Source organism: Phyllostomus hastatus, unplaced genomic scaffold, assembly GCF_019186645.2.
Source record: "Phyllostomus hastatus isolate PE091 unplaced genomic scaffold, TTU_PhHast_1.1 phas_contig_57, whole genome shotgun sequence".
Classification (NCBI taxonomy): Eukaryota; Metazoa; Chordata; class Mammalia; order Chiroptera; family Phyllostomidae; genus Phyllostomus; species Phyllostomus hastatus.
Window position 1 is genome coordinate 4,464,003 of NW_025333912.1, and position 27,081 is coordinate 4,491,083.

Genomic DNA, 27,081 nt, shown 5'->3' on the forward strand with positions numbered 1-27,081 from the left:
TTGTTAACCATACAACCTTTCTAAAGGACAATCTATCTGTTAAATTTTAACCTAGACACACTGAGTGAAATATAACAAATATCCTTAAATAGATTATGGTAAATCCCTAACCTATTTCAGTAAAGTAAGAGAAAGCTCCAGCAGCCAAAAATTAAAAAACAGATTGCATTGTGCTTGTGTATTAAGTAACTTTTAATTATATCCTGGACATTGTGAATGTTATATTGTGCAGAGCCTGTGTTCTTTAGATTCTTCTGAAGTGTGTTCACTTTCAATGTTTGTTTTAGTAGGCAGTTATCTTGGTTAGACATACTGCAAACTCATCGCAGGCAGAAGCTCAAATCTCAGTTCAGTTATTTTGTCTCTGGCTGGAGTTTGTCCCATGCATTCACTCAGTTTCCCCCTCTTGGATTCTTCTTTCTGGAATTCTCTCCTTACTTTCCTGTAGCTGTAGTTACCCCAAATTCTGTCCTCTTGTTCCTGGGGCCAGAGAGATTGTGGATTTCCTATTGCGTTTTTAGCTCCACTGCACAAAACTGATTTCAGCCTGTTTTCAGGCTAAAAGCTATAAAATTGGGTAAATCCTCATATCCTATTCCTTTCTTTTCAGTGTTGACTCCTCTCATAGTCTATTTCCTTTTGTTCATTCTCCAGCACTTTCAGTTTCTTTTTACAACTTGTTTTTAGAGTTTATAGTTGCTGTGTTTGGGAGGGCTGGGTTTAATAGGAGCTTCTTCAGTCATATATTTTAAAAGGTGCACTTTATTAGTTCCTTGATAATGGAGTAATTTAACCTTTGAGCAATAGAGAACTATGGCACACATATAGACTTGCACTTTATTTAGTAAATTTGATTGTTCCATTGTGATTTGAATTAATACCTTGCTTTCTTCAAAACAAATTTACAGCTGATTGGCCGAGGTCGATATGGAGCAGTATATAAAGGTTCCTTAGATGAGCGTCCTGTTGCTGTAAAAGTATTTTCCTTTGCAAACCGTCAGAATTTTATCAATGAGAAGAACATTTACAGAGTGCCTTTGATGGAACATGATAGCATTGCTCGCTTTATAGTTGGAGATGAGAGAGTCACTGCAGATGGACGCATGGAATATTTGCTTGTGATGGAGTATTATCCCAATGTAAGTTCTTAATAAATATAAACTGGCATTTATATGAACAATCAGTTATTTAGTAGAGCATTGCCTGTTTGCACACTGGTTATTACTAAGGGTATACAATGAGATAAGGATCTTGTACCAGAGTGTGAATTAACTAAGTCACTAGTTAACTTTTTAGTACCCCCCCCAACAAATGCCCCTCACAAGACTTTCTTGATGAATGAAGCAGTGCTTTGACTGACATTCATTCTGGTGCAAGCTCCTTATCCCAGAATGATTGGTAATAAATAGTTTGTGGAAGAGCACCTTGATTAGCACTGACACATATACTTACAAAAGTCTCCTGTTTGAGCTTGTAAAACATAACAATATAATTTGTATTTGTACTGGGAAGAGATACTGTGTAAAGAAAGAGTCTAAACGACTCTTTTATGAAATAACCGTAATTTTTAATGTTGAAAAAATAAAAATTTTACATTTAAGTGTTTTCATTTTCTCCTCCACTGTACCCACAGAAATGTCTTATTAACTCCTTCAAGATTCTGAAATGTCATAATATATTAGATCTTCATGGAATCCTAATGTCTGCAAATCCTTTATAAAGCTGCTAACTTACCTTCTTATGTTCAAGTATATTAATTCCATTTTTGTTGTTGTTGTTGTTGTATTTTTTCCTCTATACAGGGATCTCTATGCAAGTATCTTAGTCTCCATACAAGTGACTGGGTAAGCTCATGCCGCCTGGCTCATTCTGTGACTAGAGGACTGGCTTATCTTCATACAGAATTACCACGAGGAGGTAAGACAATGAAGAGGGAATGAATGATACTCATGTAGAGTAGGATTAACAAAGAGAAATTTTATTCATATCATCAAAGTAAAAGCATATATTATCTATAGTAACTTTATTATTAGCCAGCTATTTGAGAGATTTACTATGAGAAATGTATTTTAAATCTAATAGGAAGAATAAGAAAAAGAACTTAAAGACTCTAGAGGAGTTATGGATGCCATTGAGAATTTAATTAAAGCTCTGAACACTCTCCCTGCAAAGATATATGTATAGGCAATTCTTTTAAGTATGTTCTTTTGATTCTAGAGGGTTTTAAGCCCTCAGAAATTCATCTGTCAATCTTGGTTAAGAACCTCTTAAATAGGCTGTATTATATTTTCCTTGTATTTATTTTGCTTATTTAAGTGAACTACAGTACATTATCACTTGTTTAGTTTTAACTTCAGATAGATCTTTATTCCATAGGTTGGTTGGACTTTAGTATAAAACCTAAATTTATCTTTTTATAAGTCAGTGCTTCGCAGAGCCAGGTTTGGTCAAGTCTATCAGGAGAAAAATAACAGGCTTCAATAAGAATAATTTTTTTTCCTTCTCCTGTAAGAATCTGGAGGGAGACAGTCTAAAATTTGGCAGCACCAGTCTCCTGTATTTCTCCTCCATTATTTATATATGGCTTATATTTTTAAGGTCACCTTATTGTTCATTATGCTCTATTCTAGTAAGCAGGGAAAAGGAGGGGAAGGAAGAAGGAATTGCTGTCTTCTGCCTCCAGAAGTTTCACTCTTATGTTTATATTTTGTTTCCCAGAACTTAGTCACTACAGTTAGCTGCAAGGGATGCTGAGAGTATAGAGTTGTTTTATTTTAGCTGAGTTCATTGCTCAGACAATACTGTGTTCTGTTACTAACCAGGAAAAGAAGAATGCACAGTGAGGAATCAGTCTTTGCCAGTGTTTCAGAACTATAGGGTTATGTTTTTTATCAGAACTATGGTTTTCTTCAGCTTTTATGTACATTTTTGCTAGTTGTTCAGAGCATCTCCTTAATACAGTTTCTTTCTCACTTTGTTTCAAGATACACCTCATATCACAGGTACCTCTAAATTAGCTTTGCTGCAAAAATCTACCTTTGTGTTTTCTTAAGCTTTTATGCCTTACAGCATTTTCCTGTCATGCTATAGCCCAGAACATTATTTTTTCAGTTCCTCTGACCTCTGTAGTGAAGAAAATCCTTAACATATCAATTTCTTAGATCTTTGTTTCATTGTATAATAGCATGGATCATCTTTTCTAGCTTCTGCTTCATATATAAATAATTTCTCCTGAATGATTTATCAGTTCATTTATCTTGACATCTTGCTTTTCCTGAATACAGAATTGATCATAGTCATTACCTATGTCAGCAACTTGATGCACTCACTCACTTTAGTGCTTTAGCACATTAACCATTTGGACTATGTTTCCTTACTCTTAAATATTATTATAGCTCCTTTAAAGAGCTGGCTTAGCACAGGACTTAAAATACCATTCTAATCCCCCTTGTCAAGGCTTGCCTGATGCAGCAAGGTTTCAAGTTGAAAACATTGGCTGAAAAAATGATTGCCATCAAATAAGAGTTTTATTTAAATGCAGATCTTACTCTTAAACATTACTTAATATTTTTACTGGTTTACCTTTTTTAAAAATGAGTATACACACATACATGCTATTGCAAAAAATATGTTTAGTAGCTATTTGAACTTAGAGCTTTACTATTTTAAAAAGTCTGAATATTTCAAAACATTTAAAAGGTTATTTCATTTTTTTTTTCAGAGAACTCTGTTCATTCCAGTATCTTCAGATACAACACTGCCATTTAGAATAGAAATTTTGTAATAAGGAATAATGCTATTATTATTTATTCAGCTGTTCCAGAATAATACAGAATTGAACCTATTTATTTGCAATTGGTTCTCCCTATGAATATTTTCCTAGTGATAATATAAAATGTAACTTATTACCACAAAAAATCTAAGAAAGATCATGTACAGATCACTCAAACCTAACCAGAAAATTACTATTAACTAGTTTATGTATATCCTTCCATGTCCTTTGTGTATCATATTCTCTCTCTCTCTATGAATGTCCACAGAAACTTTTCTCATTTAGATTTTTAAAAATCATAATTAATATTATGTCCTCACTGTCCTTTATGATATTTGGTGCAGAGCTACACCAGGGAAAAATCATTGTATATTCTCCTTTCTATGTAACATCTCACCTCCAATAAAAAAGATTAAAAAGAATACTGAGAAGATCTTTAAAGGAAAAAAGTCTCAAAAGGACAGTCTATAGTTTTACCCTTTGCATTGGTGATAAATTCTATCTTGTTTCATATTTTCTCTTCTCCTCTTTTCCTGGTTTCTCCATTTTTCTCTCTCTCCTTTTGTTTTCTTTTTTTTCTTTTTTTCAGAATGTACTACCCAATTTTTCCCTCTGGCTGTCTCACTGAGCCACTGCATCTTCTTCCCATTATTAACCTGGCTTCCTTATGTGTAAAATCTTTTAGTTTAAGTATTGATTTTATATTATTATTATACAAACATTTTACAATGTCTTCATAAGTTTTCTTATATAAATATAAGCCTGAGATTATGCCACATATATTTGTGTTATTGTTTTATCCAGAATAAGAAAAGCAGCTCTTTATTTAGGGGCTGAGTTGAGCCATGTTAATACAAGCTTTGGAAGGTGGGCCTAGGAAATGAGAAGGGGAGAAAATGCAAAATAAATCAGCTTTTTCCCTGGCTGGTGTAGCTCAGTGGATTGAGTGCGGGCCTGGAAGCCAGGGGGTTGCCAGTTTGATTTCTGGTTGGGGCACATGCCTGGGTTGCAGGCCAGGTCTCTGGTGGGTGGGGTGGATGGTGCATGAGAGGTGACCACACATTGATTTTTCTCTCCCTCTTTTTCTCCCTCCCTTCTCCACTCTCTAAAAATAAATAAATAAAATCTTTTTTTAAAAAAGGAAATCAACTCTTAGATAAAGCAACTTGGTAACTACTGTTTTTTTTCTTCTAGTTGTGCTGTTGCTTTTTTTTTAAAAAAGATTTTATTTATTTATTTTTAGAGAGGGAAGAGAGGGAGAGAGAGAGAGAGAGAGAGAGAGAGAGAGAGAGAGACAGAGACAGAGAGAGAGAGAGAGAGAGAGACATCAATGTGTAGTTGCTGCAGGTTATGGCCTGCAACCCAGGAATGTACCCTGGCTGGGAATCGAACCTAGGACACTTTGGTTCCCAGCCCGCACTCAATCCACTGAGCTACGCCAGCCAGCTTTTTTTTTTTTTTTTTTAATAAGAAAGGAATCATTTTCCTCTCTTTAGTTTCCTTGTTGGCAAAATTGCAATCTAATAATTGTTAATGAGAATAATAAATATAAATACTGAGTCTATCTGTGCCTCAATATAAATACTCAATAAACATCATTAACTTTGTTTAAATTGCTGTATTTCTTTGTATAACTAGTGAGTTATTTTAAAATTTAGAAATTGTGCTATATAATTTTTTTTTCATTTCAAGAGCTATGGCCCTAATGAAAGATTTATGTCAAGTTTCCTTACAGAAAGGAAAAAATTATGTGGTGTTTTTAATGAGGGGCTTAGGTTAGGTACATTCTTTTAGTCAGCAAGCATTTTCTCTGTGTCAACCCTTTTGAATTCAGGAAAAATGCATTCTTTCTGCCTTCATGGAACGTTCAGTCTAGTGATAAACAAGTAATAGATTAAGCATAATAGTTCTTTGTTTCTCTGTAAAGTCAGAAAACAGGTTTTCGTATCTTGCTGAGAAATACCAGCTCCATCACTTGTTCTCCCAGTCTGTTGTAAAACTATTTCTAGTTTGATTTGAAGAACTGAGGTGGGCTTAAAGACATGGCTGCACGTCAGGGCAAAACTGGGATGTTCTGTCACAGGTTTGATCTGTTAAGTCATAGGAGTAAAGTGTAAGGGACATACACAAATTTTGGAGGCCTGTCAGTTTTTTTTTTATCGACACTGTTTCAGGTATGTTGACTTTTTGTTGTTGTTTATACCAAATATCCCTTTCTCTGTTGCCTTCTTTTGCTACCATAAAATGAAGAGAAAATAACAAATATGTGCTAAAATTAGAAGCAGCAGCATGTTGGCTATTAGTTGCAGCTGAAGTTTAAAGCTTAATTAATTATACATACAACGGAAGTTATGTTATAAAATATATATAGTAAAAATAGTGACATTGTAAGTTGAAATTTTGATTTCTTATGTCCTTTTTTGTTATTAGAAAATTAATAGGTAGAAAATTAACATTATCTTTTATATTTATGTGGTAGTCCCTATTACTTGGGTGCTCACTTTATATCCAATAGTGCTCTTTGAGTATAAATAAATACTTGAAATTATCCAAACAGATCATTATAAGCCTGCAATTTCCCATCGAGATTTAAACAGCAGAAATGTTCTGGTGAAAAATGACGGAACCTGTGTTATTAGTGACTTTGGGTTGTCCATGAGGCTGACTGGAAATAGACTGGTGCGCCCAGGGGAAGAAGATAATGCAGCCATAAGTGAGGTGAGTTTATACAAAAGGTATCACACTTTGGGCATACTTTGAAAACATAATGAATTGCATTTGAGAATTCACTAACTACTCAGGGTAATTATTCTAGATACTACCAGTTGTGGCATATTAAGCATTACAAAATTAAAAAGACACTGCATAAAGTTCATCAATTCATTATGGAAGTCCACTGGCATTCTACCTCATTTTTTATAAGTATTAGAAGGAACTTTTGGTAGGAACTGATTTTTGAAGCAAGGGTTAAAATTATCAAGGTGAAATAGGACAGTTTCCTTCTGATAATTACTATTACAACGTAGAGCATTTCTTTCCTGATCTTTTTCTGAGTTCATATACCAACATCTATACATATATTTACATTTCATGTTTTGTGAATTTTTAAAAATATTAAATAGTGGTCACATTGTTTTGTAGTTTTCTCAGTGTCTTACAGGTTTTTAAATATTGATATGCATAGAAAGATCTAGCTCATTCTTTTGGACTGGTTCTGTTCAGTAGGATACTTGTCATAGTTTATTCAAGAAGGACATTTTATAGATTGAAAAATCTGGTATAGACAGTTTCAGTGGCATGGGTAGGGTAAAGTAACTTATCATTGACATTGTTGATATGGAATTCATGTATAGCTTCTGTCTAATATATGCCTTTCATTCTGTTTCTAAAAAATATTGCTCTAAAAATCAGGTTGGCACAATCAGATATATGGCACCGGAAGTTCTAGAAGGAGCTGTGAACCTGAGGGACTGTGAATCAGCTTTGAAACAAGTAGACATGTATGCTCTTGGACTAATCTATTGGGAGATATTTATGAGATGCACAGACCTCTTCCCAGGTAAGAGATGTGCTACCAAAAGTTGATATATGAATTTGAAGTGAAGTAATTATAGCTTCTTTTCCTATCTATATTAAGTAAGTCGACTTTTATGTTTTTACTTTCATTTAAACTTTTAGTTTATTGCCATCTAGTGTTCAGAAATATTATTAGCCAGAAGGAAAAACTTTTTAAAAGGACTCCATGTTTGCATCTGAGTGCAATTTCATTAATTGCTCATAATAACTTATCTAATTGTGCTTAGTTTGGTCTCTGATTACTTTAGCAGTCATTGTTTGCCTTATGCACCCTCTGAGCATTTGAAAACCTGCACTTACATTGTGTACTGAATTGACCCAATAAATAATTAGAAGCAATGAGTGTTCCAATGGATAACTCTTCCTTTTCTTTTTTCTTCTTCTCTTCTTTTCTTTTCCCTCCCTCTCTCCCTTCCTCTCTTTCTTTCTCTTTCTTTTGTTCTTCCCACCCTCCCTCCCTTTCTTCCTTCTTTTCCTCCTTTCTCTCTTGTTGCCTTCCTGCCTTTCTTCCTTCCTTTCAATGAAAGAACATTCATTTGACATAAATGCTTTTTTGAGGCTTACTTGAAACAACCAAATGAGCTTATAATTATTCTCCTTTTGTTAGGACTTTTTAATCACTATCATAATTGTCATATAGAAACATTACCAATATGTGCATTGCATTTTTCTAGATGATATACAGAATGATTTGATATTTATTGTCTCTATTTTATAGGGAAAACACTATTAAAAGAAAAACAAAAAGAAAATTTTTAAAAGAAAAGAAAAGAAAATTTATTAAAAGAAAATCAAAAAAAGAAAAACTGTCAACTGAACTAACATTGACAAATTTATGAAATAGAATTATTTAATAAAAACAGAAATTAGTGGGGTTGAATATTTGGCTTTTAAAACATTAAGCATTTAACACTAGTTTATAATTCTAAAATACAGTGAAATAAAATAATTATTTAGATTAACTATAGGTCTTACTTAGAAGTATATTTTTCAATACAGAGTGTTCAGTTGAGATGTTTTTCTGCAAATAGCAGGAACTGTAGTAGAATCTTGGCAGTATTGGAATTTTGAAACTTTTTATTTGTATTATTAGAATTGAGGTGATATATGTTTTTTAAAATATTCTAATCCAGATTGTTGTTTTTTAGAAGTATGTCTGACTAAAATGATTCTTATAGTTATAGCATTAGTACACTGACACCAACAATATTTTTAAACTACTGCATTCAAAGAATATTGTTTTTGATTTGATAAATAATAAAGTGCAATACTCAATGTTTGAAAAGGGAACGGCAATTAAATCTTGGATGAGTTGTAATAGAACTAGAACGAGTTTTAAAAAGGAAAATAGGGCATTATTATTTAATAATACAGAGTTTCAGTTTGGAAAGATGAAAAGTGTTCTAGAGATCAATGGTGGTGATGCTTACATAATATCATGAATATTCTTGGTGCCATGGAACTATACACTTGAAGGTGGTTAAAATGGTAAATTTTATATTATATACATTTAACCACAATGAACAGTAAAAGTAAAGGAGAAAGAAGAGTTGCATTAGATACCCTATAATCTTGGATATGGAAATGAGGGAGGAGATGCACATGTGAGAAAAAATGTGGAGAAGGAACCTGTGGTTTTGATTAACAATTGGAAGAAAGTTTAAGGAACTGAGAAATATTCAGAGATTTGAGAAACAGTGAGGGTGGCAGCCAGGAACTTAGCAAAAAAATACTAGTTTACACTGGAAATAGTAGTTAATTATGAAGACTTTTGGATGAAGCATTGGCAGATAACTGAAGATAATTTTTCAAAGAACAGAGAGGAGCCCTGGCTGGGTGGCTCAGTTGGTTGGAACGTCATCCCATACACCAAAAGATGGCAGGTTTGATCCCCCAGATAGGCCACAAACCTTGACTGTAGATTCAATCCCTGGTCAGGTGCATGTGAGATGCAACTGTTCCATGTTTCTCTCTCTGAAATCAATGAAAATATCCTTGGATGAGGGTTAAAAAAAAAAAAGAATAAAGAGCTAAGGTTAAAATGATTATTTGGGAATTGTCTATATGCACATGGTAATTGAGAACTTATGATTGGATACATTCCCCTAAGAGAACACATGGAGACAGAGGAAAAATTGTTGAATAAAGACTGAATATTAGGAGAGCCCCCAAATAGGTTAGTTTTGAAGCCAAATGGTCAGAAAAATAGTGAGAAACCTGAGAAATCATAGTATCTGGGAAGTCAGTGTTAGAAAGTGTTAAGAACTAAGATTTGACAGGAATACGTGTCATTGAAAGGAAATAGAATTGACAGATAATCTTTGAGTTTGAATAAGAGGAGGTTGCTGGTATTCTTAGAGGAGTTTCTGTAGAATAGAGAAGACAAATATTACAGAGTATAGGAGAGAAACGTATTCAGAAAGCACAGGTAGAGGTTACAGGGCACTCAAAAATTTTAACAATGAAATAGGGGGAAAGTTGAAAAAAAGGATCCATAAATATACTAATAAGCCTAAAGAATAGCATATAATAATAAAGTTTTTGTAAAACATTTTTAAAACTAATATGCTATACCTCCAAATGCAGTACATGTTTTATTAATAAATGGCAGTACATATTTTATTAATAAATGGGAACACTATGTAGGCTGACTCTCTGTAAAATATTAGCAATTTAAATGAATTAGGTATTTCTTTTACAAAGGAAGAATGAAATGCTCCAAAGTTTATATAAAGGACTGAGAAGGAAGGAAGGGGGAAAAAAGGCAAGAGAAAGAAAAAGGAAGAAAAAAAACAAGTGTAATTTAAGAAAGGGACAAAAATTCCTTAATGCTTCCTTGGAGGGATAATTATTCCTTAGAGGCATGATTAACAAGTAGCAATGAAGTGAGAAACATGGGATGACATCTGATATTTTTAGATATTTTATCTATTTTAGACAGTTTGAAAGAAAATGGGATTATAAAACTTCCCTTGAGTAATTCAGTAATTATCAAGTTTTAAGAAATCCAGTAAGACATTCCATGATAATTCTTCCATGATAATGTCATGAACATTCATCTTTGTGTTTCCAGTGCCTAATAGAAATTAGCTCTAAACAAGCATCTATGGAACAATTAGATTTAGAACCATCAAAACTTAGTAGAAATTTAATAATTCTTAATGTTATTCAAATCAGAAAACAAGATTTTTCATCAATTTCATTTAGCAAGTTTTCTCATTTTAATTTAGAACTGATTAAAACAAATAAGTAAAATTATGAACTTTAACTTTAATTTTACTAAACCAGCGTTTAGAGGAAAAAAACTAATCAGTCACACTTGAAAAGTATTATATGAGTTGTGTATATGTGTCAAAAAGACAGATAAGATAAACTAATAACTAAGTTCACAGATGGCATGGGTTGAGGTTTTATCACATGAGGTTTCATGAAAGTGATATACGAACTGGCAAAATTAAATCCTTTAGTTTTGTCTTTCAAGTTTAATGTTGACAGTTATTGATCAAAAATAAGTATCTACTTAAATGTTTAGAGTATGTAAAAATATCACTTATATTTATAGATAGTATGATATTCTAAAATAATTTGGGTTGCTGCACAGATTACAGAATTAATCTTTGTAAATCTTCTTTAATACTGGTGGAGGACAAGTATTTATATGTTCTTTTGAATATTCAAATTGAAACATAAAACTTAAGTTACAGGTTTCATACTGTATTTTTTATCTCAGTCATTAACTTTTGTATTATCTCCTTGTAAGTAACAAGGGCAAACATTGCCATATTGCTGAGGTGATAACTGAAACATTAGAAGAGTTAAAAATTACTTTTCTGAAGTAGAGAGGAAGCCAGGATTAGAACCTAAGTGCTTATCATGGAGTTCTTCCTTATCCTGTCATTTTAATAAATTGGTGGAAGGGGGTAAGGAAAAGAAAGATCTCTATTTTTCCTGAGTTTTTCACCAAAATATTTACTAGGCCATTGGTTTTCTAAGTGTTGGTCCCAAAGGTCTTCTGTGTGGCTCAATATGTTTATTAAGTTTAATTTGATCACATTTTAAAAAAATGATAGGCCTTTCATTATAAGCCCCTGATTGTGCTTGTTGGTGATGAATAGGGTGGAATAATTAATAACACTTAAAAATCCTTGATATAGATACTGCTTGCTAAGAGGAAATTTTTTTAAAAATCAGTATATTGACTTCTCTGTCAAATGGCCATTATTATTAAAATTTTTGTGACATTTGATACAATCTGGCAGTATTATAATAACAAAAATGACGTGATTAGATGTGATGACCATAAAACCCTCCACATTATGTTTGGTTCTACAGACATGTTTGTTGCACTAGATCTGGACATCTCATGTTCATTGTTCTTGATCCCTGTGTGGGATAAGAGATCAAGCATATTTTTAAATATTAAGTGTACAAGGTCTATCCAGAGGGTATCCAGCTATGTAATATGGAAAATAGAGACATTTATTAAAGAAGATACAAGATACCAGAAACACTGTACATAGGACAATGGCACCTTAGATCCCTTCAAAGTAGGTACCTGGGACCTCACAAAGTTCTCCCATTCACCATTGGCTGCCCTGTCTTTGGGATTTTCCTCATTGATGGTCTGGTATCTCTTCCCTTTCAAAGGTGATTTTAGTTTTGGGAAAAGCCAGAAGTCACAGAGAGCCAAATCTCTACTTGAGGGCAAATGAGTCACCTGGGTGATTTGATGTTTTACCAAAAAACTCTGCATGAGACATGATGCATGAGCAGGCACGTTGTTGTAATGAAGCTTCCAATCACCAATTGCCCATAGCTGTGGCCTTCTCAATCATCTGAATAGTTTTCTCAGAGGAATGTTCAAGCTTAACACAAAATATGATGCAGATTCGTTGCTCTACTTGCTTAGTCATTTTGAATGTGATGACCACACAGTACGCATGTTCACTCAACAGCGTCTACTGCCTCCACTGACTAGTATAGTGAAGTCGTCATTGTTAATGAATGTGCATTCCAGTGCACTCTCCTTGGCTGCCAGTTGACATCGATGTCTCACAAACCATTTTCATTATATTAACAATGACTGGGCTTCCAGTCAAGATAGTGGCATAGGTAGACATGGCTCGCTTCTTTGCACAACTACATCAAGATTACAGCTAAAATGTAGAATAACCATCACTTATAACCGTCAGAAATTGAGGTGAATGGAAGTCTGACAACTATGGAATTGAAGAAACTATATCCATTGAGATTGGTAGGAGGGGCGCAGTCATGGAACAGGCTGGTCTCTTATCCATGTGTGGTGGTTAAAAATTCAGGAGGGATCTTATGGGCAAGGAGTCCCAACCCACATCAGGCTTCCAGTGCCAGAAAGATAAGTCCCCACAACTTCTGGCTTCAAAAACCAGTGAGGATTGAGTCAGTGGAAGAAACTTCTTGAGCCCCAAGCAGTTCCTCTTAAAGAATCCACACAGAGACTCACCTACTCAGACTTGCTCCCTCTGACCTCTAGCGCCAGGGTGACAGCTAGAAGGGCACTAGTGGCATACTGGGAAAGGCTGAAATGTTTGGCATCAAGGTGACAAGAGGACATTGTCCCTTTTCTGAGCCCCGGTGCCCCCTGCAGAGCCACAAAGCCAGCAGGCTGGTGCCATATCTGACACTCCATCAACCTGGCTAACATTGTTTGACCTGCCTTGGAGATCCCCAGAGACTCCACCCCACCCAACTTGTGGACCCACCCAAGCTGCTTTTCCATATGAATAAATAATCTTGGCTTCTGCTTCACAACTTCCTAAATCCTATCAAACAAGCCACAGTTGTCCTTAGTGAGCTCTAGGCCGGGCACTAGCAGCAGCCAGATTAGTTTCACAGCTTGGTTTTGCCTGGGAAACTCCAAGCCCAGCATGAGTAGCAACCTTCTCAGATTGCTTTAGAGCTCAGGAAGGGTGGTCCTGGGCAAAACACAGGTGGGGGCTGACTTTGGCCTGCACTACTCCGGAAACTCCAGAGCTTGCACACCCATAGACAGCTACAGACTACATCAGAAAACCACCATCCTGTCCTTGCACAGCTGATCCTCCACAGAGGACAGATTGGTGGTCAGTAGCCAGTCCTTGCAACAGACTGGCTTGGGTAAATCCTTCCCACTGACCTGCCAACAGAAACCAAGGTTCAGCTACAAGAGGAGGGTGGACTCAGCCCACACAAAGAGTGTACCTTGAATACCCAGCTTGAGTGATAGGGGAGGCTGTGCCACGGGACCCTACAGGACACCTACTACATTAGACCACTGTACTACAGACCACCTACTCTAGACACTCGAGACACTCTAGACCACCTACTACAAGACACGGAGTCAAAGCAGCTCTACCTAATACATAGAAACAAACACAGGGAGGCTGCCAAAACAAGGAGACAAAGAAACATGGTCCAAACGAAAGAGAAGTTCAAAACGCCAGAAAAAAAGAGCCAAACAAAATGGAAATAAGCAATCTATCACATACAGAGTTCAAAACACTGGTTATAAGGATGCTCAAGGAACTTAGTAAGGATTTCAACAGCATAAAAAAGATCCAGTCAGAAACAAAGGATTCATTAATTGAAATAAACAATTTACAGGGAAACAACAGTAGAATGGATGAAGCCACAAATCAAATCAATGATATGGAACATAAGGAGAACAACAAGAAGAAAAAAGAATCCAAAAAAATGAAGGTTGTATAAGCAGCCTCTGGGACAACTTCGAGAGGTCCAACATTTTCATCATTGCCAGAAGAGAAAGAGCAAGAAATTGGAAATATGTTTGAAAAAATAATGAAAGAAAACTTTCCTAATTTGGTGAAGGAAATATACATGCAAGTCCAGGAAGCATAGAGTCCCAATCAAGTTGGACCCAAAGAGGCCCACTCCAAGACACATCATAATTAAAATGCCAAGGGTTAAAGATAAAGAATCTTACAAGAAATGAGAGAAAAGCAGAAATTTACCTACAAAGGAGTGGCCATAAGACTATCAGTTGATTTCTCAAAAGAAACTTTGCAGGCAAGAAGGGGCTGGAAAGAAGTATTCAGAGTCGTGAAAGGCAAGGACCTACATCCAAGACTACTCTATCCAAGCAAAGCTGTCATTTAGAATAGAAGGGCAGCCCTGGCTGGTGTGGCTCAGTGGATTGAGTCCCGGCCTGTGAACTGAAAGTTCGCTGGTTGGATTCCTGGTCAGGGCACATGCCTGGGTTGTGGGATCAGGTGCCCAGTTGGGGGCATGTGAGAGGCAACCATGTATCTCTTACACATTGCTGTTTCTCTCCCTCTCTACCTTTCTCTAAAAGTAAGTAAATAAAATCTTAAAAAAAATTAGAATGGAAGGGCAGATAAAGTGTTTCCTAGACAAGTTAAAGCGAAAGGAATTAATCATCAGCAAGCCATTATTACATGAAATGTTAAAGGGCCTTATTTAAGAAAAAGAAGTGGATCAAAACTATGGACATTTATGACAACAGCCCAGCCAGCAGCCTCAGCTGCCACCACTGCCTGACTCCTCCTCCTCCTCTGGCTCCCAGCAGTGCCCTTGGTTTCACCTGCCTTGCCTGGCCTAGCTGCAGATAGCAGGGCCCGGGTCTACACCGAGGAGAACAGCTGAGGAGCGGAGAGTACTGGGACTATGTGGCTCATGTCCCAAGCTGAGGTAATCAAAATGATTACCAACTGGTTCAAAAGCTTGGTTGGGGAAAGTATAGCAAAGTATTGAAGCCATTAACATCACCAACAATGAGAGAGTGATTGTAAAAATTCTCAAGCCAGTCAAGAAAAAGAAAATAAAACGAGAGGCTAAGATTCTGGAGAACCTTCATGGAGAACAAATATCATTAAACTGATTGACACTGTGAAGGACACTGTGTCAAAGACACCAGCTTTGGTATTTTAATATATCAATAATTCAGATTTTGAGCAACTTTATCAGATCCTGACAGACTTTGATATCAGTTTTGTATGTATGGATTACTTAAAGCTCTGGATTACTGCCACAGCAAGGGAATCATGCACAGGGATGTGAAACCTCGGAATGTCATGATAGGTCACCAACAGAAAAAGCTGCGACTGGGGTCTTGCAGAGTTCACCCATCCTGCTCAGGAGTACAGTGTTCTCGTGGCTTCCAGGTACTTCAAGGGACCAAGCTCCTTGTAGCTACCAGATGTATGATTATAGCTTGGACATGTGGAGTTTGGGCAGTATGTTAGCGAGCACGATCTTTCAAAAGGAATCCTCCTTTCACAGACAGGACAACTACAGCCAGCTTGTTCACATTGCCAAGGTTCCAGGTACAGATGAGCTGCATGGGTATTTGAAGAAGTATCACCTAGACCTAGATCTGCACTTCCAACGAATATCCTGGGACAACAATTCACAGAAATGCTGGGAGAATTTTATCTATAGTGAGAACAGACACCTCGTCAGCCCGGAGGCCCTAGATCTTCTGGACAAACTTCTGCAATACAACCACTGACAGATACTGACTGCCAAAGAGGCCATGGAGCACCCGTACATCTACCCTGTGGTGAAGGAGCAGTTCCAGCCCTGTGTGGATAATGCTGTACTTTCCAGTGGTCTCATGGCAGCCCAATGAAGACTGGAAAGTGACAGGTAATGCAGTATTGATGCTTGACAATAAAACCAACCAACCAAACACAAATCTTGAAGGACAACTGCAGTGTGATAAAAAGAAATTCTAGCCCTGGCTAGTGTGGTTCAGTGGATTGACTGCCGGCCTGCGAAACAAGGTATTCATTTGGGAGCAAACTGCAGTCACTCTCAGGAGTCACCTTTGATGTCAGCAGACATCCCTTTGAATCTTCTGATGCCATGAACAGGTCCACGTGTCTCAACAAAAGTTAGAAGCTAAGTGTATAACTTGGAGCTCACCGTAACCTTTGTTATTTTGCCTAACCATAAAATCTTGCTGCTAAATAAATAAATAAATAAAAAGGACAACAAACTCACAGCTATCAACAACTGAATTGGAAAGGTAAAAACAAAAGCAAAAGCAGACTATGTAAACAACCAGATCAGGAATAGAATCATAGGTATGGGGACAATTTAGAGGGTTGTCAGCTGGGAGGGGGAAGGGGGAGAAAGGGAGCAGTGGTGCAAGAAGCATAATTGGTAGGAACAAAATAGACAGGGGGGTGTTGGGAATAGTATAAGAAAGGGAGAAGCCAAAGAATTTAACATGCATGACGAATGGGCATGAACTAACGGTAGGGCATTGCTAGAGGGAAGGTGGGTACTGGGTGGAGGGGGGGGGAAGGGAAAAAAATTGGGGCAACTTTAACAGCATAATCAATAAAATATACTTAAATTTAAAAAAACAATGAATGTAATTTTTCTGGACAAACTCTATGTACAAAATCTTTTCCTCCAAATTTAGTAGTGCTAGAAACCACATAAAAATAGCTTTTCATCATTGAAACTATTGTTTAACTTACCAAAAAATAATTTATCAAACAAAGACTATTCTAAGTAAAACATTTATTATTAATGCATTATACCCACAAAAGGGTCTCTGTAGGATTTCTAAATATGCCTGAAAGGGTGAACAAAAAAAAGATTGTGACACAATTTCTTTGCTCGAGTAGTATTAGAAATACTCCCATTATTCTATCATTCTATGATAATTGGAAATTTTACTCCATCCTTTAAAAAAATTTACAGGTGAATCTGTACCAGAATACCAAATGGCTTTTCAGACAGAAGTTGGAAACCATCCCACATTTGAAGATATGCAGGTTCTGGTGTCTAGGGAAAAACAGAGACCCAAATTCCCAGAAGCTTGGAAAGAAAACAGCCTGGTAAGAAGAAACTAAATTATTAAAAAGACAACTTATGATTGAGTGTGTTTTAATGTTATTTGAAGCAAAAATACTATTAATAATGTTAATAGTTTTTAGAGTTGTCTAATGCATAAATTCATCTTACTTGATTTTAGTTTTAAAATCTAAAAAACCTAAAAAATCTTTAGTTTTTCAATCTAAAAAAGTTCCCCCTTTTAAGATTTTCAGCTGAAAAACCTCCCTTTCCAATTTCAGGTTTTTCCTGAAAAGTCCCCCTCTTGAATTTCAGGTTTTTCCAAGTATAAAATTGTGTGAAATAATTATTGTGTGTGAAGTTTGACAGATTGGGTAAAAAGTGGAATGATTAACAAGTTAACATTTTAAAGGTTATTGAAATTCCATCATACTCTCTTGAGTGTGGTACCAAAAATTTTAATTTGTGAAGACTTACATATTCAGTGTCTCATAGAAATTTAAGCTACACCAAAAAGAAAACAAGGTACAACCTAAAAATTCTGTATGTTAAAAATGCAATTCACAACAATATCTTCAAAGGCACCCATCATTTCAGTAAATTGTTGCTACAACACTAAAAATATCTTATAAATATTTACATGCACACATGTACCTACGCTCTCATATAATTTTTTTTTGTTGGTTGATTTTAGAGAGAAAGGGAGAGAGAGAGAGAGAGACAAACAGTTAGATATTGATTTGTTGTTCCATTTTTCTGTGCATTCATTGGTTGATTCTTGTATGTGCCCTAACCAGGGATGGAACCTGCAATCTTGGCATATCAAGATGATGCCCTAACCAACCGAGCTACCCAGCCAGGACAGTATATCTGATATATATATTTTTTAAACAAAAGTAGGATTATCTCATTATCTACTGTCATTTGTGAAGCTTTATTTTTTTATTATGGACAATTTTTCATGTCCATACATATAAATGTTTCTCTTTCTCTCCATTTAGTCAGTATTCCATTGTATTATTACCCCTTGTTGATGAGAGTACCCTGTATTTCATACTTTAAACAGTTTTATTTTTAAGAATTAAAGTTATATCCATGTATTGCAAATAAAACCCAACTAAATAGAAGATCATAAAAAAGGAAGTGGAAAAGACTACCTGCCCCTACCACCACTCTTTAGCAATAACTCCTGTTAACATTGTTCTGCAGTTTTTGTTTTATATTTAATTTTCTCCTAGAATTACCATTATAACTTAAAGTGCTATATCTATTCTTACTTCTTGTTATCTTTCATTTACTCCTTCCTAATTTTGTAATGTTGTATCTGTTTATTAAATAAATTTTTGTTTTGTCTACAGATTTAAATATTTAAATGAAATAAAAACATTAGAATTTTGCAGAATTACGATTATGTAAACATGCACTGCACAACATAGTATTGTGCTTAGACTCATAGAAAAGGAAATAGAAATACTATGTTAGTTCGTGTAAAACCCTGCTTCTTAAGGAAGAGTATTTCAAAAGTCACCATCCATTGGATTCTCTTTGATTTTTCTTTGTCATCTTTTTTTTTTTTATTTTTCTTTAGAGGTTCTACTAAGAAGCAACATTTTTGAAAATTTCATGTCATTCCCTCTCTTGTAAATCACTTTTTCTTTGAGGAAGTTCCTCTTTAAGTAATGTGTGTTAGATATGTGCATGGGTAGTAAATATTACGAGTTCTTGCACATTCAAAAATGTTTCTATCTTGCTCTCACACTTAAGTAATAATTTGGCTAGGTAATCTTTTCAAGATCAAAATAATTTTCCTCACAACTTTGCAGCCACTACTCAATTGTGCTCTAGTATTCCAATGTGTTTTTGAGAATTCCAGGCCCAACCAGTTTCATTCTATTGCTTTTTGTTTTATTATCTTGTTTTGTTTTCTCTGTAAGCTTTTAAGCATTTTACTGTATTATTGGAATTGTGAAATTCCACCTGAATGTATGTAGGCATGGATCTTTTCATACCTTTTGCTTTCTACTGGACAGGTTTTCAGCTTGAAAACTCAGAATTTTCTTCATTTCAGAGGAATTTTCTTATATCATTGTATTGTATTGTATTATATTTTATTTTGAATACTTTTGATTTTTATTGTTGTTCAAGTACAGTTTTCTGGGTTTTCCTCTCATGCCTTCCCACCACCCCAGCCTTCCCCACCTTCTGCCCATTTCTACCCACCTTGTTATTGTCCATGTGTCCTTTATAGTTGTTCTATTATGTTTTATTTTAAAAGTTATTTCCTCTCTTGTATTTCTTTCTTCTCAAATTTCCATTAGACAAATATTGGACCACCTGACATTTCAGGTCTAGGTTTTTTCCCTTGTATTTTCCAGTATTTTGTTGTACATTGTTTAAGATTTACTTAGCTTTACCTTTCAAATTACTCATTTATTTTCACCTTTATCATTCTATTTGTTATCTGTTCATTAAAATTTTGCTTTCCATAGTCATACTTATAATTTCTAGAAATTTTTATTGTTTGCTTTTTCCAGAGCAATCTTTTCTTTTTTATTTAGATTTTTATTTTTACTTTTTTGTTTATTTTTCATTATATTTTTTCCATTGCTATTTATCCCCCCATACCCTCTTCCATCTCTGTCCACTTCCCTCCCCAGTCACCACGTTGCCATCTGTATCCATGAGTTCTTTGTCTTTTTCATTCCATCCCTCTACCCTCCCAGAGCAGTAAGTTCTTGTTTTAAGACTGTAATAGGAATCTGATTATCTCTGAGGGTATAAAGTTGAATTTTTGATACTTTGTACAATTTTCTTGATTTATAGTTAAAGAACAAGAATGAAGAAAATTTCATTAAGCAACTTAAATCTTTTTACTATAGATTTTCACATTTTAATTTTAGGCTTTCTTGGTAGGATTAGAATATTTTCATTCTGTATCATGACTTACGTGGGGTGGTGGCATGTCAGAGAGAGGTTAGAGAGATGTTCTATATTTCCATACAGATGTATTTAGATTGAATATTTTCTCCACTGGTCATCCCTGTCAGTATCTTACCTTCAAGGAAGGCTTCTGCTTCAAATGAAATTAAAATCTGCTTCAAGTTTGAAGCAGTTGAAGACCTACTGCCAAGCACATATTCCCAAGATTGCCTCCAAACTGCAGTCCCTGCTATGGAAAGTAGGATAGATCTTTAAGAGGTCCCTGGCAGCAGGTGAGAGGCTGAATCCTTTATAAGGATTCATTAGACGTGCCAGGCTTATAGTGCAGCATCCCTCAAAGGAAAAAAAAAATCTCCTTTTGAAATTTTATCTAGTAAAATACAACTCATCTTCCTTAAATTGTTTATTTTACCAGAGATGTTGAACTCATCATTTTGAAGTCTCTCTCGTCAACCTTACCATTGTGGGATATGCCTCGTATGCATATTTACTTGAAAACTATTTACTCCAGATTTAAACTAGGTTGCTAAGTAAGGGATAAAATAATGCTTGGTTCACTTCCAACGAATCCATTTAGCTTTAATGTGCTGCAGTCCATACTACAGCTTGTCTGTAGTGACAATCCAATACTAGAGTTAGATGGCAAGTTCATAGTTTATAAAAAGAGAGAAATTCCCCTATGCCAAAGACACTTTTGCTATATAGTCGCATTGAAATAAAAAGAAATATATTTATAGTAACAAAACTGAGAATCTTCCAAATATTATTGAGTGTAAAAAAACTAGTTTAAAAGCATAGATCAGTCAGTAAATGGGGAAAGAATAGTTTCCTGATGAAAATGAAAGTATAGAAAATACTTTCTGAGGAAACTATATGAAAATGTTAACCATAGTTACCTCTGAATATTGAGTTTATGAGTAACCTTTTCTATACTTTTAGAATTTATAGTAAAAGTGTACTGTTGTAACAATCACACATAAAGTTTAAGGTTTTTTTAATATTAAAATATTTTAAATTAGAAAAACAAAATTATAGGCCCTAGTTGTTGTTTTTTTTTTTAGTAGCCTTTTTCTCATATGTAAAACATTCAGGTGTAGTTTCTTCAACCACATCACCATTCTTCATATTTTTCATCTTTTTTCCAAATTCTTATCCTCTCTTAATCTGTCTTGAATACTGGCTTGCTCTCTTTCCTTTCTTAAAATCACTTGTCCAGTTTCTCTTTATCCCTTAATCTTAGTTCTGCATAACATCTTTTGTGCAATGGTTTTAATGTATTGTTGCATAAAAGTTGGGAACTCTTCCACAGTTGGATTTTTCCTCTAGTCTTTTTCTTTCTCTACCCATTAAATCCAGTCTTCTAAAATATGTTGTATATTCCAGAATCTACCAGTTCTTCTTTCATATTTATTTCAGTTTTTCCATTTTCTCTCTTTACAAAATCTGCAAATTTTTTATGTGATCTAGAATTCAGAATTTTTTTCTCACACATTAAGAAATATACATGTTGCCCTGGCTGGCGTAGCTCAGTGGATTGAGCACAGGCTGTGAACCAAAGTATCGCAGGTTTGATTCCCAGTCAGGGCACATGCCTGGGTTATAGGCCATGGCCCCCAGCAACCGCACATTGATGTTTCTCTCTCTCTCTCTTTCTCCCTCCCTTCCCTCTCTAAAAATAAATAAATAAAATTTAAAAAATAAAAAAAGACCCAATTAAAAAAAAGAAATATACATGTTTACATCATGACATGATATTGTAAGAGGCTTAATCTTACTATCTACTCTACATCTGGGTATTTTGTATTTTCTAGTCTAGAGTGTTTTAGTTTGGGGATTTGGTAGTCATTTATTTTAAATCTGGTCCCAACCCAGTAATCTGATTTTATGACCCACCTATGAACCCCAACTTGCATTTTCCTGTCATTAAGTAGAAAAGGTTTTTAAAGTTTTTTTGTTTTTCTTTTCTTTCTTTCTTGTTTGCCTTTCTTCATCAATGTTAATAATGATACCCCCTTTATCTCGTTTACCCAAATGTTAGATATCATTATTTATATATTTCTAATATAGAGTTCCCTGGCAAAGTACTTACCTGATTTTGCCTCAATATTTTCTTTATTCATATTTGCTCTCCTCAAAATTTTTAACAGCCAGGTTGCCCATTCAATTCCTGGTTGCAGTTTGATCCCCAACTGGGGTGTGTTCAAACCACATATATATGTCTCTCTCTCTGTTTCCCTCCCTTCCTCCCTCCCTCTGTAAAAATCAGTGGAAACATGTTCTCAGGTAAAGAGTTAGGTTAAAGCTTCCTTCCTTCCTTGCTACTTATTGTTTGAGAAATGTGACACTTTACAAATCTCTGAAGTCTAAAAGACTTTATTGGAGCTATGTAAAATATTTGTTAAAGAAAATTGATATTTCTTCTACCTCATGTCACTAAGAAACTCAATACTTTTTCTTTTAAGATACAGCATTTGACATGTGCTTTATTACAGGCAGTGAGATCACTCAAGGAGACAATAGAAGACTGTTGGGACCAGGATGCAGAGGCTCGGCTTACTGCACAGTGTGCTGAGGAGAGGATGGCTGAACTTATGATGATATGGGAAAGAAACAAATCCGTGAGCCCAACAGTCAATCCAATGTCTACTGCTATGCAGAATGAGCGGTAAGAACCAAGGGGGTCTGGCATCCATCAGTCAGTATTGAGAAACTGAGATGAAATAGAGAACAGGAAATAAATTCTCTTAAACCAGTCCAGTAGTACAGTGATTAACTCATCCAATCTAAAGTTGTACTTTTTCTTTCAATATTCCTGTTCTGTTACTGAAGATTTTGTTTGATATAAATGCAAGACGAAATCTGTGGAGTTTTAATATCTAAAGATATAGAAAAAGAGGTTAGTTTTTTTCTTTTAATGCTCCAACTTCCCTACAATAACAAAGGTAAAATATTTTCATAGTTACAAAAGTATGTAAGAACTTGTATATATATTGTCATATTTATCCTTTGTTGTTATTATTCCTCCTTCCTCTGCTGTTTTGTTTGTTTGTTTAAAGGAAATGGAACCTATTACCTTGCCTATGTATCTAACCTGTTTCAATGGAGACTGTTGTTTCTAGGCTTCTTATCCAATGCTCTTTCTTAGAGAATATACTACTACTACTTTCACATGAGAGCAGTGCATAAGATCTTTCCATCCCATCATGAGCATTATTTTATGAGACTTTTTTTTTGCTACAACTATGAATTTTGGTTCTAAATAAAAGGACTTTCTATTTTTTTAATATTTATTTTTAGAGAGATGGGGAGGGACCAAACCTGTAACCCAGGCACATGCCCTGACTGGGAATCAAACCAGTGACCTTTTGCTTAGCAGGAACATGCCCAGCCAACTGAGCCACACCAGTCAGGGTTAAAAGGACTTTTAAAAAAAAATTCCTAAAACTTGGAACTTTCAGACTGGTGGTGTTTGTGTTTCTTTTTTTCATGATTGGAGAAAAAGTGTTCCCGCAAATTTGTCATTTTATCTAATACAAGGTAAAAATTTTCAGAAATGCATCAAGGAGAAAATTATCAGAAAAAAATGAGATAAAAATACACTTGACCCTTGAATCATTTTCCATGCTATTTCTATTGTTCTAATTTCTTTTTTTTAAGATTTTATTTATTTATTTTTAGAGAGGGAAGGGAGGGAGAAAGAGAGAGAGAAATATCAGTGTGTGGTTGCTGGGGGTCATGGCCTGCAACCCAGGCATGTACCCTGACTGGGAATTGAACCTGCGACACTTTGGTTCACAGCCCGCGCTCAATCCACTGAGCTACGCCAGCCAGGGCGATTGTTCTAATTTCTAAGAATAATTTGTATTATGAACTATAAGTCCAAAATTGGGTTTACACTAGTTATGTTTAGGTTAAATTACCCTCAGTATATAAACTTTTATGCTTTCTTTATCAGCAAACCAAGGAAGGTAGAAAGTAGCAATTCTAAACATAAATTTTCTCACTTTACACATACCTAAGGATAGTCTCAGCTTTCTGCTTTCTTCGCACCTTATCTTTGTATTATCTGTGTGTTCTAGTATGCTATTTGTACTGACTCTCTAGTATGCTATTTGAGGTGGCTTAATCATAGTTCATACTTGTCATTCCACTCTAGGTTTCATTGTATTGACTGTTACCCTCCATACCTCCTGAACTTCCTTTTCTTATGCAGTGCATCAGCTTTTTACTTCTTCCTACCCCTTCTTTTCATTCCCCTTATAATTTCATCAATCTTTCTTTTCTTTTCAATCTTTCTTCATCAGTACTTCCTCTCCTTTAGCTGCTGCTTTTCTCCTATAACACTTGCATCTATTAATATTCCCAGTGTTTATACTTTGATTGTTAAAGCTAACCCTGATCTTTATTTTAAATAACAAATATATTACATACAGTGTGATGCTCAAAAACCATCACTCTCAAGTTGTGCCAATTATGCCAATGACTGTGAAGAGCCCTTGATAACCGGAGAACATTTCTGAATCTTTGATCCTTTATCTGAGTGTCACATTCTGCATTATACTCTAGGCTCTAGGACTTTCATTGATGTGGCTCAGTCTACCCAGGAAGATACATTCCATTGATAGACTGTGCCTCTTCATGGAAGCACTTTGAAACTACCTATTAGTTGTTACCATTTGGCCACTGGAACTTATTTGGTAACATTTGTTCAGTAGCACTATGTATCTAGAATTATGAGCATACAAAAGAAATATATGCCATGGTTCTTCCTCTCATGAAACCTTATATCTGGTTGTACAAGTATACAATTCATAAAAATATATTTGGTAATGTTGTAAAACTATAGGAGAGATTTTTAAGTAACTTCTATAAACCAAAATAATGAATAACTATAAAAATCACACCTAGATCTGCACATATTTTTCAGTAGGCTTAAATCATAAAATTAGCATTTAGTAAGTTGACACTTGATTATTTGATTAGAATTTTTAGTAACCTCTAGAATGATGTGGACTAGGAATAAAATAAAAAGCCCTTTCCTTTAAAATCAGAGATGTTAAACTTGGAATCAGTTTGTCATAAATGTGCATTGTCAATATGTCATTTTTTTCTTTCTTTAAGCAACCTTTCACACAATAGGCGTGTGCCAAAGATTGGCCCTTATCCAGATTATTCTTCTTCCTCATACATTGAAGACTCCATCCATCATACTGACAGCATTGTGAAGAATATTTCCTCTGAGCATTCAATGTCTAGCACACCTTTGACTACAGGGGAAAAGAACAGAAACTCAATTAACTATGAACGACAGCAAGCACAAGCTCGAATCCCCAGCCCTGAAACAAGTGTCACCAGCCTGTCCACCAACACAACCACCACAAACACCACTGGCCTCACTCCAAGCACTGGCATGACCACTATATCTGAGATGCCATACTCAGATGAAACAAATCTTCATGCCACAAATATTTCACAGCCAATTGGGCCAACCCCTGTCTGCTTACAGCTGACAGAAGAAGACTTGGAGACCAACAAGCTAGACCCAAAAGAAGTTGATAAGAACCTCAAGGAAAGTTCTGACGAGAATCTCATGGAGCATTCTCTTAAACAGTTCAGTGGGCCAGACCCACTGAGCAGTACCAGTTCTAGCTTGCTTTACCCACTAATAAAGCTTGCAGTAGAAGTGACTGGACAGCAGGACTTCACACAGGCTGCCAATGGCCAAGCATGTTTAATTCCTGATGTCCCACCTGCTCAGCTCTATCCTCTCCCCAAGCAACAGAACCTTCCTAAGAGACCTACTAGTTTGCCTTTAAACACCAAAAATTCAACAAAGGAGCCCCGTCTGAAATTTGGCAGCAAGCACAAATCCAATTTGAAACAAGTAGAAACTGGAGTTGCCAAGATGAATACAATTAATGCTGTAGAACCTCATGTGGTTACAGTCACCATGAATGGTGTGGCAGGTAGAAACCACAGTGTTAACTCCCATGCTGCTGCTGCTCAATATGCCAATGGGGCAGTACCATCTGGCCAGACTGCCAACACAGTGGCACTTAGGGCCCAAGAAATGCTGCAGAATCAATTCATTGGTGAGGATACCAGGCTGAATATTAACTCCAGCCCTGATGAACATGAACCTTTATTGAGGCGAGAGCAACAGGCTGGCCATGATGAAGGTGTTCTGGATCGTCTTGTGGACAGGAGGGAACGTCCACTGGAAGGTGGCCGAACTAATTCTAATAACAACAACAGTAATCCATGTTTAGAGCAAGTTGTTCTTGCACAGGGTGTTCCAAGCACAGTAGCAGATCCTGGACCATCAAAACCCAGAAGAGCACAGAGGCCTAATTCTTTGGATCTTTCAGCCACAAATGTTCTTGATGACAGTGGTTTGCAATGTAAGTGGACAGGGTCATGTAATTTCTCCTGCTTGTCTGTTGGGACCATTTAAGTAACTACTTAGATAGAATCAGATTGTGTTGCAACTAGCAATTTTTTATTTTTACCACTTTTAGAAATAAGCCATTTGGCTGGGCCTCAAAAGTAATTAAACTATTATAAAGAAAAAAGTAATTCTTTTGTTGTTGATAATTAAAAAGTCAGTATCACAATAGAATAAATACCAATGTAATATGTACTTTATGTAGCTGCTGATTTGCAATGCAACTCATATTTGCTATGAATGGTTAAGATAAATAAATACTCAACAATTATAACCTCCAAGTAAAATGATGTCAGTATAAGTTTTGAAAGTTTGTTGAGCATATTAATATCTATTAAATACACATTTAGATTTTATCAGACTTAATAAATCTTTCAAGTCCAGAGAAAATTCAGAGAAGTTACTATAAAATTGCTGTTGGTTTTTTTATTATTGTTTTTTCCCAAGAATTATATGTTGAGTTTCTCATGTGACTATAGCATTGTGTTATGGGCCCCCTAACAACTTAAACAAATAACTTGATACTTGGTTTCTGGCCCTAAAG

The 27,081-nt window shown here is 35.4% G+C and overlaps 1 protein-coding gene and 1 pseudogene across 1 annotated transcript in view; both read left to right on the forward strand.

Moving 5' to 3' along the window:
* The window catches only part of BMPR2 (bone morphogenetic protein receptor type 2), a 138,754-nt gene that overhangs the window by 103,561 nt on the left and 8,112 nt on the right, over window positions 1-27,081 (forward strand). The window contains exons 7-13 of the mRNA XM_045847680.1: window positions 909-1,139; window positions 1,803-1,917; window positions 6,330-6,490; window positions 7,184-7,331; window positions 17,060-17,196; window positions 22,585-22,757; window positions 25,214-26,493. Coding sequence (XP_045703636.1) covers window positions 909-1,139; window positions 1,803-1,917; window positions 6,330-6,490; window positions 7,184-7,331; window positions 17,060-17,196; window positions 22,585-22,757; window positions 25,214-26,493 — 2,245 coding nt within the window. The remainder of the gene's footprint in view (window positions 1-908; window positions 1,140-1,802; window positions 1,918-6,329; window positions 6,491-7,183; window positions 7,332-17,059; window positions 17,197-22,584; window positions 22,758-25,213; window positions 26,494-27,081) is intronic.
* LOC123824447 lies at window positions 9,225-15,974 on the forward strand (annotated as a pseudogene).